General features: G+C 47.6%; 1 protein-coding gene across 8 annotated transcripts in view; it reads left to right on the top strand.

Annotated features, from left to right (window-relative positions):
* Positions 1 to 16,188, top strand: part of MRAS (muscle RAS oncogene homolog) — a 51,841-nt gene that overhangs the window by 10,262 nt on the left and 25,391 nt on the right. For 6 of the 8 annotated variants that reach the window (XM_081072325.1, XM_081072322.1, XM_081072324.1 and 3 more), the window contains exon 2: positions 12,516 to 12,726. The exons of 1 other annotated variant lie outside the window; for it this stretch is intronic. In XM_081072325.1, coding sequence (XP_080928451.1) covers positions 12,534 to 12,726 — 193 coding nt within the window. In that variant the 5' untranslated portion in view covers positions 12,516 to 12,533. Of the gene's footprint in view, positions 1 to 12,515; positions 12,727 to 14,320; positions 14,356 to 16,188 lie in introns of those variants that run through there. One more of the 8 variants, XM_081072327.1, reaches the window with a different exon arrangement.

Here is a 16,188-nt window from a genome sequence, read left to right as displayed (position 1 = left end):
GAGGGAAGTAGATGTAAAGCGCAGGGTCTGGACTTAATAAACCGGTATTATAATGATCAGCCCTGGCCACAGGACTCAGCCTGATTCTGCCTCCAGCTGGTTGCTGTTACCAGCCACCAACAGTAGTTTTGCCCAGAGAGGTTTATAGTTTTTCCAAGGTCACACAGCTAGTAAGTGGCTGTGGCATAAGCAGGATTCAGAACTGGGCCTGTCAGATGTATTTCCATGTTCCTTACATCTCTCTGCCTCCTGCTTTACCACCCAGTGATGGTTCACGCTCAGATGGGCTGTAGGGTGGGGCTGTAGCTTTCCCCTTTCTCTGCTCCCCTGAAATAAGCCAGCACCGATTGTGGGTTGTGATCATTCCTCTAGTTGTCAGAACTTCCTCGTTGAACCCTGGGGTAACCCCGCAGTAATACTTCAGTCCAGCTGAGTGGCTGGGGTCTCCATGTAGATACGGCTGTACAAAGTGATTCAAAGGGAACTCTCACCTCCCCCTCCTCCCTCTGCCCTGAGCGCTTTGGGACAACCTGGAAAACAGCCCCAGTCACCCTTCTGGCTAGTTTGGTGGAGGGGGCCACTGGGAAGACTTCCTACAACATACTGACGATGGTAATACTATAACAATAGCAAACACTTCAAGTGCCAGGCACTGTTCTAAGTGCTTGCATATATCAGCTCATTCTGTCCTTATAACAATCCTGTGAGGTGGATACTGTTATTAACAGGTGAGAAAACTGAAGCACAAATGGTTTGAGCAATATGCCTAAGGTGACAAACCCAGCAGAGGGGGCAAATGCTTTGATTCATGACTTTTTAGAAAAGTGCAAAAATGAGGGGTGGGAGGCTGCTCTCCCCTGCCCTCCCCCCCCAATAGTGGCTTCTGGATGGGTCCTACCCCTTAGGAAAGGAGCTGGTCTGCCAGCTCTGCCCTTTTCCGCCCTCTAGGGCTAGCCACCCAGCCTGGCCAAGCTGCTTAGGAGGGCAGGGAAAATGCAGCAGCTGTTTAGAGCTTGGGGAGAGAGCTTAATGGGCTTAAAATCCAGAGCTTAGAAGTGTCCCTGAGAAGTCTTCCCGCCCCACCTCCAGCAGCCAGAGTCTCCCTCCTCCTGACACCTGCTTCCCAGCCTTTGTGAGAAAACTTCCACACCCCTTCAGGCTGCTCATTACCATTCCTGCCTCGTTTTCAGGAAGTTTCCCTCTTATTTTGCTCCTGCTCAGCTCTCTAAGTCTGGTTACTCTTCTAAAATGGAGCTTGGATTGGCTGTCCTCACTTCACGATAGAGCCTAGACCCTGTTTCTTCTCATTTTGGGTTAAACATAAAAATTGTCACGTTTTTCATTAATGGTGTTTAACAATTTGAATATAAATCATGGAAACAAATTAAAGCAACCGTCAGTTTTGAATATGCCTTTCTGCCCTCCATCTCCCCCTGCCTCTGGGTTCTGAGGCACTCCTGGAGTGGACTGAGCCCACCCCCTAACGGCTGCTGGACTGGAAGTCTCCCTCAGGGCGGGTAACCCCCCCACCCCCCACCCCCCACCCCCCCACCCCCGCTGCTGCTCCTCCCCAGTGTCATTCCCACTTCCTTTAATCTCACCACACTTTACTGTGGCCAAAGCCAGACCAAGCCCAGGCAGTGCAGAGTGCTCTGCCTTGGAGTGGCTGGCCACAATACCGGACGTGTGCATGCTAAGAAGCATGCTCCAGGTGGCCAGAGGTGGAGGTAGGTGCCTTTGTTTAACATATAGTGTGTAAAACTTTTAAATTGGCAGCCAACATTAAAAAAATCAATTTCACATAAAAATTCAGATTTCTGGCTGCCTTTTAAACATTTAGACTATCTGGCAATCTTGTTGCAGATACGCTCCTGTTGCAGCCCTCAGCGGGTGAGGGTAACAGCAGTCTCTTATTGGCCACAGGCCTCACCTTTCCCTATTGCCTGTCCCTGCCCCCTTCTGTCGTTTATCGACCTGGTTTCTGCCAACACGTGAGTTCAGGATGTCCATTTGTTTCCTGAATCCCTCTTTCTGCTGCTGCAGCGTAAAGCAGTTGAGATGTTGGTCAGCCAGTTCTTGGAGGGCTAGCGTTGAGCCATAGTCAGCCCTGACAAGAAGCGTCTATCTGACAGGCAGGGGCCCGTGATGCTGAGGAATGCCTGCCCCTGGCACCCAGGCTTTCCCTCTGCTCTCTGTACCCCGTTCTGTCCTTCTCCTGGGCCGCTTACCAAAGGGGGCCCCTGAGAGGCCTTAGAGTCCATGGCACAGGAAGCTCTGGGCTGGGGCAGCCTTGAGGGACACCCTGCGCGGTTGTGTTTTGGTTAAGTTCACACACTCCCACTTGGGAGAAACATAGCATGAGAAGTTGCCTTACTGCCATGAGGAGACTCTGGGGGTGGGGGGTGGTGTCCCCCCCCCAGAAGGCAGAGATGGTCAGGGCGCTGCAGGGGACTCAGTATTGGGGATTTAGGGGCAGGGAAGGAGCTCTTTGTTGTCACCCGCTCTTTCTGCTGGGCTGGTGCCCATGCGTGTCTAGTGGGACTCCTCCCACGGTACCTCCCTTAGGAGGGCTACTACCCCAGTCCTCTGGGCTCTGTGTGGCCCACACCACCTCCGCCTTACCCTCCACCGAAGCCAGGCTTCTGGCCGGCTCCCAAGTGTGAACCCTGCGCTTTGGAAATGCAGATAGCAGACACTTGGAGTGTCTCCTGCAGAACGTTGTGCCAGGACTCTGGTGGGATCCCGAGATAGAGAAGACGAGGTCCAGTCCGCAGCCCCTCTGCCCCACCCTAGCACTGGAAATGTGGTGATGAAATAGCTCCCAGCTCCTAGAGTTGGGGGGAGAAGAAGAGGGACACAATCCGAGAAGAGGCAGAGTGGCCACGTGGCCGAGCTAAGAGCTCTGTGGTCACTTGTAGAAAGATGTGTGGCCTTGCACAAGCCACAGAGCTTCTGTGGCCTCAGGGTTCCTCATCGCTGCCGGGCTAAACAGTGCCTCGTTGGGAAGGTGGCCATGTGTAGTCACATGGAATGATGGCTGCAGAGTACTCTGGCTGCATGCCACCTACCACCTGGTCGGGTCGGCTCCATCTCTGTCCTCAAGGGTGTTGTACGAGGAATCAGCAGGAGCAGAGTCTGCACAAGGGGGCGGGGTGCTGGGGGCACCTCAAGGAGGGCCCACATGCCATGTCAGTGAGGAGAGCTTCAGGCACCCATGGGTGTTTTTCCCAGCAGGAGCCGTGTGCTTGGGTTGGTTGAGGGGATAAAGCTGGAGTGTGGGGAGGGCAGTGCTGGTGAAGGGGGGCCCAGGCCAAGAGCAGAGCCAAGCCACTGGGGTGGGCATGCCACCTGCAGCAGAATTGCTAGGCCTTGGTCTGGATTTGAGTAAAGAGATGTTTGAGCTGCTAGGGGTGTGGGGAGAGTAAGAGTACCAGGCACAAAGGTGGGAAGGGGGGTCTGGGAGCCACGGGCCCGTGGAGGGCCACCGAGTCTAGTTTATGAAGGGTTGCGCCTGAGTCACCCAAAGAGGTACTCTGAAGAGACAAGGGGCCCACAGGAGTCCTGCTCGCTTTGCACTGAGGGGGCAGCTGAATCAGAATGGGGAGGCAGGTAGGACAGCAACCTGCCAGGCTTTGGGGAGCCCGAGGGCTCTCATTTTGGGGAACCCCAGAGTATCCTGAAGCTAGACCTCCCTGTGGGGTGACCACCAGCATGACCACCAATGGGCATGCAGATTTCTGTCTAAGTCCTCCTTAGCTGTGGGTGAGACTGCCCCAGCCCTAGGGAAATATTGATAGGCCCCCAGGACTGAGAATAAGAATTTAAACATGAAGCTACTTCCTCCTTTCTGCCCCTAGCTGCCGCTCCAGGCAGCTGTGAGCCAGGCTCTCACTGAGGTGGGGGGAGGTGAGCCCTGCCCCTCTGTGGAACCTGACAGTTTGCAGGTATGAACTCAGGAAGGACTCTGGAGAAGCGGCAGGCTTCCTGCAGGAGGGGGACTTGGGATGGACTTGGAAAGACGTTGATGATGGTTTGTTTATTGAGCACTGGCTGTGGGGCAGACACAGGGCCAAGCAAATGTACCCTTTCATGACCACCATGAGATAAATGCTGCACTGTTCCCACTTTTACAGAAGAGGCAACCGAGGCACAGACGTAAATTTGCCTAAGGTTGCAGGCTGTCTTGAGTAGTCCATAGCTCAAGCTCCTTGGTAAGGGGTTCCCAGTGAGGGGCCGGCCCCACGCTGGGCAGGGAACAGCTGGTGTGTAACCATAGGACACAGGCTGGGGCTGGACCAGCACAGTGGAGAGGGCCCCAAACAGGTGCTGGAGCATGGAGGTCTCCAAGCCACCTGGTACTCCCATATGCTGGGCAGCTGCCTGATCCCCCCAGCTTCCTCTCTGCTCCTCAGTGCAGGAGGCCACCTGGCTGTCTCACACCTGTGTCCTGTTTGGCAGACTTTGTCCCAGTCAAGATGAGGAGCACATCTATTGCCACTGACTAGTATTTGCCTCTTGGGCCCTGACCTCCTCAGCTGCTCCTCCCACAGGGGCAGCCAGCCGTCCTTGGAGGCCTCCCTGGCTCACTGCTGACCTCTTCCCCGCACTCCTGGATCTGCAGCCTGGCCTGGCCTGGCTCCACACCTACCCACTCTGCCAGCCACGAGAGGATGCCTAGCATGGCAGGCTGGCCATGGACTCCGGAGCCACACTGTGTGGTTTCGGATCTCAGCACTGTCACTTTCTAGCTGGGTGACCTTAGGAGAGTTATGTTACTTCTTTGTGTCTCAGTTTCTTCAACTGTAAAATGGGGATAATCAAAGTCACACCTCATAGGGTTGTGAGAATTAAATGAGTGGATTTGATGAAATCTTCTAATAGCATCAGACACATCGCTTACATTAATTAAGTGTTGCTATTTTTTTTACATGATCACTATTATAATTCTTATGCCAGGTGATTTCTGCACACCTGCTCTGGGACTCATAGTGCTGGGGCATACATAGATGGCTAAGCTCCAGGCCCTGTCCAGGAGACACTCGCACACTAGCAGGTAAAACCCAAGTGTTAACAGTTGTGAGGTAAGGAAACACGTGGTATTTGGGGGTCGTGACTCAGCCCAAGAGCATTGTGTCCCTCAGCTGGCTTCCTTCAAGCATTCGCATTCACCTGGATCTCTGGACTCCTGTCTGATCGTTTATGCCCTGCCGCCAGCGGTCCAGTTGTGATCTTGGCAGAGGAATTTGGATTTGATGGGTTAGAAAAGCAGGGGCTGATGTATTAACAGAAGACTTAGGTCATACAATCTATTAATGATATTAATAGAAGACCTGGTTATCTCTAGAGATAACCAGTGATGCAGTGACAGTGCTGGGGTTAGCAAAGGTGTGAGACAAAGGGCTGGAGCAAAGTCTTCAGGAGGGGAGAGTGAAGCCTTAAAGGTTTATATCCAGAGATGAGTAGGCGGGCTACCCCTGAAGGTGCTGAGCCCTTCCCTTGGAACAAGATGGCCACGAGGTGTGATGTTTTAAAAGGAACCAGATGAGTAGTGGGTTAGGTCAGGGATGGCAAACAAGTTTCCTCTCTGGACCAATCACCTGGTTCTGACTGCCAAGAGTGCTGCATTGAAAAGAGTTCAAAGACTGACAGGAAAGAGGACCGTGATTGATTAGTGATGTCTGCTATGGCTCTGGGAGTGGGAGGAGTAGCACTCATGCCACATACTCACTATCTAGACCTAAAGATGTTTAAGGTCCTCTACAGCGTAGAATAACGCACATGGTTGGGTGGGTGGTTAGTTTTAGTAATGGAGTGAGCTGAATGCACTGGGGGCGTCCTGAAGGGGTTGGGTGGTACAGTGACAGTGCTGGGCTTGGATTAACAAAGGTGTGAAACAAAGGGCTGGAGCAAAGTCGTGGGGAAGGGAGAGTGAAGCCCCAAGGGTTGCCACGTGGCCTAGACCCTGGCAGGACTGCATACCATTTCTGTACAGCCTACAAATCAGCAGCCCTGGGGAAGCTGCCCATTTCTGGGAATTGTGCAGAGGGGAAGGGCAGCTCTTGGAATGCAGAGCTATTTCCTCCATGTGGGTGGGGTCACGCCCCCCCAATGTGTCCTCATCCCCCTGAACTGGGCACACCCAGATATCATCCAGATGAGATTAGCTTCCCAGGGCTGATTCAGCTTAATGTGAATGGAAGTCTCTTCCCTCTCCCAAGAGCTCCATTAATGGTGAATGTGTCCCCCTCCTCCAGCCTTATTTACCTAGACAACTTGTAGTTCAACTGGGGGCTCAAGAGGATCTTCAAAATAATTAGTATAGAAATAGAGAAGCAAAAAGCAGTAGAAACTAGACCTTCAATAAAGTTGGCAACATCTTTGGGAGAAGCCCTGCGTTGGCCACTGCCCCAGCTCTGAGAATCTGTGGTCGCATAGTCAGGGCCACAGAAGCAGCCACAAGGATGAAGAGTGCCCTATGGATGAGGGAATCACAATGACAAAGAAAAGTGCTGTGATGCTGCAAAACTCGTTACCAAAAGAATTCAAGGCAGCAGCATGACCTTTGGGTCCGACCAATCCATTGCAGATGTCCTCTAGATGGTGGGGGTATGACTGCTCTGTAGCCGCTCCTGGGCTACGCTGTGTTCTGGCCAGGACTGTATGACACTGCTTAGGAAGTAGTGGCAGCTGGGGGCTTGGGGTACATGGAGAGGCCAGGAAACCTGTGGACCCCTTGACAATGTCTGCAGCTGAAGCCATTTCTTTCACATGTGCCTGCTTAGAAAAATGGGCAGCGTTTGGGGGTATTCTTTTGGAAATAAGCTCTGTAGAAGGTCTAGAAACTGGGAGCCTGGAGAGAAAGGGGCAGATTCAGTGATCTAACCGCTGAGCACTGCTGTCTGGGGGGGCAGCTAGGGCCCACTGCTGTCCTAGGCGTTTGTATCTGACATAGTATTGGGATCCCTGGCAGCCCTAGGAGGTGCAGGCGCTCTTAGGGCTGTGCATGGGGCAGGTGAGTGGTCCAAATCACAGATTGGAGGGAGACCAGGAGCGTAACTACTTTGCATATCAGTGCAAATCGGCCCTTGCTGGGGAACCCTCCAGTTTTTGTTTGTTAGTTTGTTTGTTTACTGGGGCTTTACACATTCTTGAGTATCCTATTCTCCTGCTTTGTAGATGAAGAAACTAAGGCTCCTGGAAATTAAGAAAACTTGCTCCAGGTCACCCAGGGAGTCCATGTCAACCTGCCTGGCTATAGAGTTCAAAGCTATTACTGACCCCTCCAGGCTGTTCCTCCTAAGAACTGAGAGGGGCTTTGCACAAGACTGCTCCCAAGACGGCCCAGGACCCCTAAAAACACTTTGAAAATTTCTGTGTGAAAAAGTTATTTTGGGGTCATCAGTCAACCCTGCCACTGTCCGAAGATTGGGCATCACATCCTGCTTCTTGGCCCAAGGAGAGGCTGGGGTTATGGAAGGCTGCACTGGGGCAGTATGGAGTCACTGTAGAGACCCCGAGCCTTCCATATATTTGGCCCTGCCTGGCTCTGAGAGACTCAAGGGAATGAGGAGATAGGGCTCTTGTCCTCATGGAACTTCCCAGCTGCTTGAGGAGGCGAATCTGCCCTTCAGAGAACAACTTCAAACTATGCATGATGGTGCTAATCATAGGGAGAGAAAGGGAGCAAAAGACAGCCCCCAAAGCTTATTTTTTGGCTTAAAGATGCATAATATTTTTTGTACACACATTATTAAGTTTGTTGAGGCAGCGATATTGCCTTTTAGGAAGAAATTTCCAGGAGGAGTGAGGGTTTGGGTTGCCCATGGACTGGGAGGGGCTCTCAGAGCAGTGGTTGCCATGGGAACCCACACTCAGTAGCCAAACGGCTGCTGTTCCAAAAGTTGGTTTCTGAGTGGAGAGGGCTGTCTGGAATCTCAGAGCCATTTCCCATGGAAACAATGTTCTAAATGATGGGTGATGTTCCCACACAGGCCTATTTAATCTGATTGCAATGGAGCTGAGATGGCAGCGGGGGAGGAGGCTGAGAATTCGTGAGCCTCACAGTGGAGCCACCATGGGGGAGTCAGATTCTCTCTCTCTCTCTCTCTCTCTCTCTCTCTCTCTCTCTCTCTCTCTCTCTCTCTCTCTCTCTCTCTCTCTCTCTCTCTCTCTCATACACACACATACACACACACACACACTAAACAAGGCTAGAGAACAAATGTTTGAGCACCTTCTCCAAGCTGGGCAAATTTCGTTCATGTAAATGTTATGCTTAGGGCAATCCTGCAAATTATAATTTTCTCACCAACCCCACCTTACAAGTAAGACACTGAGGCTGTGACTAGTAACTTGTCCAAGGTCCCTCAACTGGTCAGTAGGAGAAACTCCAGAAACTTGAAGAACCTCAGGTCGACCTGTACCTCCCTCCCACCTCAAGGGGGCCATCCACGACCCCCACGTGGTGAAGAACTAACATTCTAGAGTGATCTCTAAGGGGCTTTCTAGTTGAATAGCTGGAGAATAGAGGGGTATTGTGAATGTGAGCAGATTGCTCCTAACCACCAACCAACTTTTGTCCTGTGGTGGCTTTCATCAGAGCCTGTGGTGACTTTAAAAAGATCTTTCTTTACACCACGTGAGACTAGCCTGGTATTTTGACTGCCCTCCCCATTTACAAAGACATCATTTAGTCAGGGATTATTTGGGGGGAGTTTGAAGACTGGGAAAACATGTCCATCAGGAGAAGATCCAGCCAAAAGCCTTTATGAATTGGGAGATTTTCTGGACTCATTCTTCTACCCTGGCAACCCCTTATTTTCTTCCTGCGCCCACAATTGCTTCCAGAAAGGTCTTATCTGTGTGATTGGTCTGACTTGGTAAAGGAAGGGATACAGTCCCAATGTCTGGCTGGGAGAGTTGCCCCTTAGCCCTCTGCATGGTGAGGGCTGGTGCTGTGGCTAGTCAGCTGTCAGACGGTGGTTTACCAGTGCCAGTGTTGACCTTCCAGCTCCTTCAGCAATCATCTGCTCCATGCTGGTGCTGTGCCGAACTCTGGTGCTACAGGTAGCGACAAGATGCGTTCTCTGCCCTTGTGCATAATAAACGTATAGGAGATTTTAGGTGTGATGGTGGTCTCTGAACCAGGAACTTCAGGGCTCAAACCCATGGTAGAGGCAGCCCCTCCCAGGGGAGGTGATTCTGGGGCCCTGACCTATGAAAGGGAGTGTGCTCTCCTGTGGGTCCTGGGGGTAGCAGAGGGCTCAGTGTGGCCCAGGGCGCACTGGGAGAACACAGAGCTGCTCAAGGGAGAGATCCGAGTGTGAGAAGCTGCAGCACAGGTACCACTAGAGAGGCCACTGATGGTGGCCGGTGATGACAGCCTTGAATGTCTGGTGAAGGAGCCCAGACTTGACCCATCAGCGACGGGCAGCACTGAAGGGTTTTCACCATGAGGGACCCAGTCCAACTTTTACGTTAACTGCATTTCAACTGTGTTCCATTGAGTCTGAGTTGGGAGGGAACCCTGAGTTGGCTCTTTGTGGTATCTCGGGGGCTCAACCCCTGAGTGCAGGGCATTGTAAAAGGAAGGGGGTCCTCATCTGAACGTTTCCCGCCAGCTGCCTCGCATGGCACACAGGGGGCAATTTTTAGCAAGTGCCCGGGTGATGCTGCTGTGGGTGGTCTGAGCACGGACTCAGGTTCATGTCCTTTAGCATGTTTATTAATGTATTTCTTATCTTGTTTTATTTTGAGAAGAAAATCAAGAGAAACCATTTTCCTTCCTGACACCTTCCCACCCACTTAGTATTTTTTATTCATGTCACTGCCAGCAGAGAATGGAAGGGAGCTTTAAAAACAGCCTCTTTCACAGACAAACGTGTTTGTCCTGGCTCAGTGTCACAATCCACTCCAGGCAAGGACCACGCTTAAGGAGGGGCAGTGAGGAGCTGACACCACACTTCCCTGACCTGAGAGGCAAGAGGGAGATGGAGCTGGCCTTTCCTCTCCTCTCCCCATTTCTGTTTCCCTCCAACTCCTCTCTGGCCCTTTCGGACCACCATCACTGTCAGGTGAGAGAATTCAGTTCGTTGAAGCCTCAGCTTATCCCCATCTTTACAGGGAGAGGTGGAACCAGATGTTGGGGCTGCAGCTGGTACCTAGCCTTCTCTCCTGCAGCAAAGGAGCTTACATCCCCACTCGAAGGAAAGGGAATCGCAGGTTTTCTGGTGGCCTGAACATTTTATTTTGTTGGGAATATTTTAATGTTGTTTACCTTTTCTAGTATACAAATATAATACATGCTTGTTGTAGAAAATAGAAAAATCAAGAAAGTCCCTGAAATCTGTATTATAGACAGCCACCTGCTAATCCTCTCTATGCCTGGATCCACCTCTCGACATGTAGGTTCATAGATGGGTAACTTCACGGAAGTGCAATCATATTTACTTGCTGTTTTACAGCCTTTTTGTTTCAGACACAATATAAACTTTCTAGGTTCGTGAGTACCATCCTTTTTCATGGCCGCGTAGTATTCCATTGTGCGAATAAACTTTTTCTTTATCCTCTTCCCCCAACATTTAAGTTGTTTTCATTTTTTCCTGATTCTTAACCTCTTTGTACAGTTGTCTGAATATCTCCTTAGAGTAAATTTTCACACGTGGTATAGCTGCGAGAGAGGGTACATCCATTTGAAATTTTGATATATTTATGCAAGTGTCGTCTCAGTCCAGTTTTGACAGATTTGCACTTTCACCCGCAGTATATTAAAGCCCTTACTTCCCCCACACTGCAGGGAAATCCTAAATGTCAACATCAAGCTTCAGTAACTGCAAAAGATTTTGCAATGACTCTTGCCCGCAGCCCCATGCAAATCATTGTGGCCACATAACCCACATTCGTGTCTAACACCCTTCCTGTTGAAATCTAGTCTGGAGGACTCCTTTCGAGCTGAAAATAACTGTAAAATTCAGCCCTTTAATCTGACAGGTAAGGAGACTATGGCTCAGGGAGGTCAGTGGCTCCTCATGCAGCAGCGATGTACGCAGGGCACCAGACCTTGTCTTCCTGGGCAATGCTCCTCACCCCCTACGACAAGACCTTACGTTCCCCAGTCACACATACGCCGTGTCTGTCCCCCTACCAACTTGCACAGATTCTTCCTTTTCTAGTACACTGAAGTAGTATCAAGCTTTCACCCCTCAGCTCAGGGTCAGTTGTCATGCTACCCGGGAATGTCCTGCCAGGAGGTGGCATTGCTTCTCCCTGGCAGGACCCACAGTTAGCAGCTTAGGTTCCTGCCAACAACCCTGAAATTGTTCTTAAAGTGACTCTCCCCTCCCATTCGATGCTGTCAACCTCTTCCTCTGGTAACTATGGGCTTCTGTCATAATTATCACAGATCCTGGTTTCCCTCCTATTTTTCTAAATGCTCCTTCCATGCTCCCCGCCTGCCTCTCCTTGTTGTCACTTTGTGACACTGTTTCCCCCAAAGGTCTCTATTTACTTCTCTGCTGTTGCCTCTTCACAATCTGTCCTTCTCTTAAGGCCCAATTTTTCTTTAGGATCCTGGCCCCACATTTCCAGTTCCTTCCTAGTCATCTTAACTAAAGATTTCTCGTCCTTGGCACTATTGACACGTTAGGGTGGACAATTCTTTGTCATCGGGGACTGTCCTGTGCATTATAGGTTGTTTAGCACTATCCCTGGCTCTGCTGACTAGATGCCAGTAGCACCCACTTGGTTGTGATAACCAAAAATACCTGCAGACATTGCAAATATCCCTGTGTTTGGGGGTTGGGAGGATTGCCCCTGGCTGAGAACTATGGCCGTAGCCGGACTCAACATCATCGAAACAAAACTTAGCCCTCCTCCTTCCCTTCCTGCTCCCCAACTAGAACAGAGGTGACTCGATGCCACAAGATTCTAGCATGACTTTGTGCATAATAAAGGTAAAGAAGACTGAGGAGCCAGGATCACAGAATTCTGAGAGTTGGAAGGGCCCACCCCGAGACCCTGAGCTCAGGTGGCCAAGCTGTTGGGGCCCTCTTTCCCTTTAAGCAAAGGCAGCCTCAAATCCTTCTCGGCTCTGCAGTGCAGTGGTCAGAGCTGATGTGAAAGGTGAACCTATCCCTGCTCAGACTAACGCCCTCATGTTTACCTGTCCAAGTATAGGGCAAAGTTCAGTGGTGGGAAAGCTTCTTTGACAGGACTTTTGGCTGTACTTGTTAAAGACCACATGGCATCTCGTTGTACTGTGTCCCCAAGACCAGGCCTGGCACATAGTTGGTATTCAATAAATGATTGAATAAATCATTTTAACAGTGATTGTCTCTGGGTGGTGGAACCAGGGGTAACATTGTTACTTTGTTTTGCATTTCTTCATTTTCAAAACTTTTCTATAATCGGGAGTGTTTATTAAAACTCCACAAAAAGGCAGGAAAACCCATGAATATTCTCCCCTAAGTCAGAGAGGAAAAGCCCCCTGCCTCATTCCGCATGTCTTGCCTCCCTAGGTCTGACCCACCAGAAACATGGCAACCAGCGCTGTCCCCAGTGACAACCTCCCCACCTACAAGCTGGTGGTGGTGGGAGACGGGGGTGTGGGCAAGAGTGCCCTCACCATCCAGTTTTTCCAGAAGATCTTTGTGCCTGACTACGACCCCACCATCGAAGACTCCTACCTGAAACATACAGAGATTGACAATCAGTGGGCCATCTTGGACGGTGAGACCTGGGGGGCAGCCCTGTATGGGGCTGGGATGTTAGATGTGGAGAGTCAGGGAAAGTTGACAGGCTTCAGTGGGGCATGATGGTTTCTTTCACGTTGCCTTTATGAGACAGTTGGTACAGGCCGTGTATGGTTTCCAGGGTGAATTCTGAACAGCTTTGTGGACACCAAAATATATATTCAACAAAGAGACAGGGCTAAAATCATGCCAACTCAATGATGTCATGTGTGTTATTTCTTGCTGATCAGAAGCTCAGATGAACATTTACAGGTGTCTCTAGCTAATGAAAAAGGGGGAAATAAATTATTTCTTAATAAGCATAGTTTATTTAGTAGTTGTTCCTGGGAGGGGAAAAAACTTGCATCTGACATTGTACATTTAGTTTAGTCTAAATTGATCTAGATTAGCAGTTCTCAGAGTGTGGGGGCTGGCCAGCAGCATGAAGCATAACCTGGGAACTTATAGGCAATGAAAACCCTCAGGTACTACTGAGGCAGAAACTCCGAGGGTGAGGCCCAGCAATCTGTGTCTTAACAAGCCTTCCACGGGATGCCGAAGTTAGAGAACCACTGCTCTAGATTCTTCCCAATTGTTACTTTATACTCTGAGTCTCTCTTCAACTAGAAGCCATGAATCATAGAATGTCATTCTAGGAGGGAAGCTTTGAAAAACCACTGGGCTACAAGTCCTCTGTCAGATATGTGATTTGTAAATATTTTCTCCCAGCCCGTGGCTTGTTTTTCATTCTCTTAACAGTATCTGTCAAAGACCAGAGTTTTTCATTTTCATACAGTCCCACTTATCAGTTTGTTTTTTTCCTAGATTGTACTTTTGGTGTTGTATCTTAGAAATCATCGCCTAACCCAAAGTCACAAAGGTTGTCTCCTATATTTTCTTCCAGAAGTTTAATGGTTCTAGGTTTTCCATTTAGATTTATGATCTGTCTTGAGTAAATTTTTGTATGTGATGTGAGATGTGGAACAAAGTTCACTTTTTAAATATGAATATGCAATTGTTCCAGCACTATTTGTTGAAAAGTTTGTCCTTTCCCCCACTGAATTGCCTTTGTACCTGTGATGGAAATTGGTTATACATATATTTTATTTCTTTGATCTAGTATGTCTGTCTTCACACGAATACAACACTGTCTTGATAACTGTAGCTTAATGATGAGTCTTGAAATCAGGTATTGTTAAATCTCCAACTTTGTGGTTTTTTTCAATTTCCATATTAATGTTAGAATTCATTAAATTCTAAAATCTGAGATTTTGACTGGAATTGTGTTGAACCTATAGATCAGTTTGAGAAGAATTGACATCTTAACATTGTTGAGTCTCCTTACCCATGGCCGCAGTCTCTCTCTCCATTTCAGTCTTTAATTCTCTCATCAATTGTTTTGTAGTTTGGAGTGCACAGGTCTTGTATATATTTTGTCAGATTTATATCTACATCTGTATTATAAATGACATTGGTTTTTATTTCAGTTTTCAATCTTTTGTTGCTAGTATATGGGAATACTATAGAATTTTGTATATTAATCTTATAACCTGCAACCTTGCTAAACTCACTTATTCTAGCTTTTTTTGTAGGTTCCATTGGATTTTCTGCATAGATGATCATGTCTGTGAGTAAAGATAGTTTTACTTCTTCCTTTCCAGTCTGGATGGCTTCTATTTCTTTTTTCTTGCCTTATTTCACTGACTAAAGACATACTTGTCTTGTTCTTGATCTTAAAGAGAAAGCTTTCACTTTCTGCATGAAGTATGATGTTAGCTGTAGGTTTTGTTTTGTTTTTTTAATATAGATGCCCTTTATCAGGTTGATGCCCTTTCTATTCCTAGTTTGCTGAGAATTTTTATCAGGAGTGGATGTTCGACTTATCACATACTTTTTCTGTGTGCACTGAGATAATCATACGATTTTTCTTTTTTAGTTTGTAAATATGGCAAATCACATTGGTTGATTTTTCTAATGTTAAAACACTATTGCATCCCTGGGATATATCCCCCCGCCTTGGTTATGATGAATTATCCTTATCTATATTATTGGCTTTGAATTGCTAAAACTTTGTTTAGAATTTTTGTGTTTATGTTCTTGAGGGATATTATTCTATAGTTTTCTTGTAATGTTCTAGTAATGCTGGCTTTATAGAATGAATGGGGAAGTATGCCCCTTCTTCAATATTCTAGAAGACTCTGAACAAAATTGGTATTACTTCTTCCTTAAATATTTAGGAGAATTCACCTAAGAGGACATCTTTGGTGAGGGCCTGAGGTTTTCTTTATAGGAAGATTTTAAACTACAAATTCAGTGACTTTAATAAATACAGGGCTATTCAGATGATTCATTTCTTCTTTAGTGAGCTTTGGTAGTTTGTGTCTCAAAATTTTGTTCAGTTCATCCACGTTATCAAATTTATTGGCATAAAGTTGTTCATAATATTCTCTTATTGTCTTTTTAATATCTGTAGAATCTGCAGTGATGTTATCTCTTTCATTCCAGACATTGGTAATTTATGTCTTTTCTTTTTTTCCTGATCAGGCTGGCTAGATATAAGTCTATTGATTTGACTCCACTGGTTTCCGCTCTTCATTATTTCCTTTTGTCTGCCTTACTTTGGATTTAATTTGCTCTTCTTTTTCTAACTTCTTAAAGTGGAAGCTGATGTCATTGATTTGAACACTTCTTTCTTTTTTTTTTTTTTTTAAGGTACTCATTTGGTGCTATTAATCTCCCCTAAATGCTCATTTAGCTGCATCCCACAGAGTGTAATAAGTTATGCTTTCATTTTCATTGAGTTCAAAATACTTGCTAATTTCCCCTTTGATTTCTTTTTTGACCCATTGGTCAGTTAGAAATATATTATTTAGTTCTCAAATCTTTAGGAATTTCCCGGAGATCTTTCTGTCATTGATTTCTATTTTAATTTCATTTTGTCAGAGAATGTACAGTATATGATTTGAATTCTTTAAGACATATTGAGGCTTGTTTTACGGCCCAGGATATGGTCTATCTTGGTAAATGTTCCATGTGCACATGAAAAGTCTGCTGTTATTGGATGGAGTGTTCTATGAATGTCAATTAGATCAAGTTGGTTGATAGTGTTGTCTAAGTCTTCTATATCCTTATTGATTTTCTGTCTACTTGTTCTGTTAACTATTGAGAGGGGGTGTTGAATTTCAGAGGATAATGGTGGAATTGCCTATTTTTTCCTATCAGTTTCTGCTGCATGTATTTTGACACTCTGTTATGAAGTGCATAAATATTTGGTACTGATACATCCTCTTGATGAGCTGACCCTTTTATTATTGTAAAATGACATTCTTTATCCCTGGGTTTTCCCTCCCTACACTGTGGCCTAGAAACAAACTCAATGCAGTAAGCTGAGCATTCATAGGTGCCCTCACTTCATTTTATATTCCATCACCTAGGGGTCACCATCCTTTGTTGCCTGGTG

Source organism: Rhinolophus hipposideros, assembly GCF_964194185.1.
Source record: "Rhinolophus hipposideros genome assembly, chromosome: 14".
NCBI lineage: Eukaryota > Metazoa > Chordata > Mammalia > Chiroptera > Rhinolophidae > Rhinolophus > Rhinolophus hipposideros.
The sequence above is the reverse complement of the archived record's forward strand: the minus strand, read 5'-3'. Positions and strand labels throughout refer to the sequence as shown.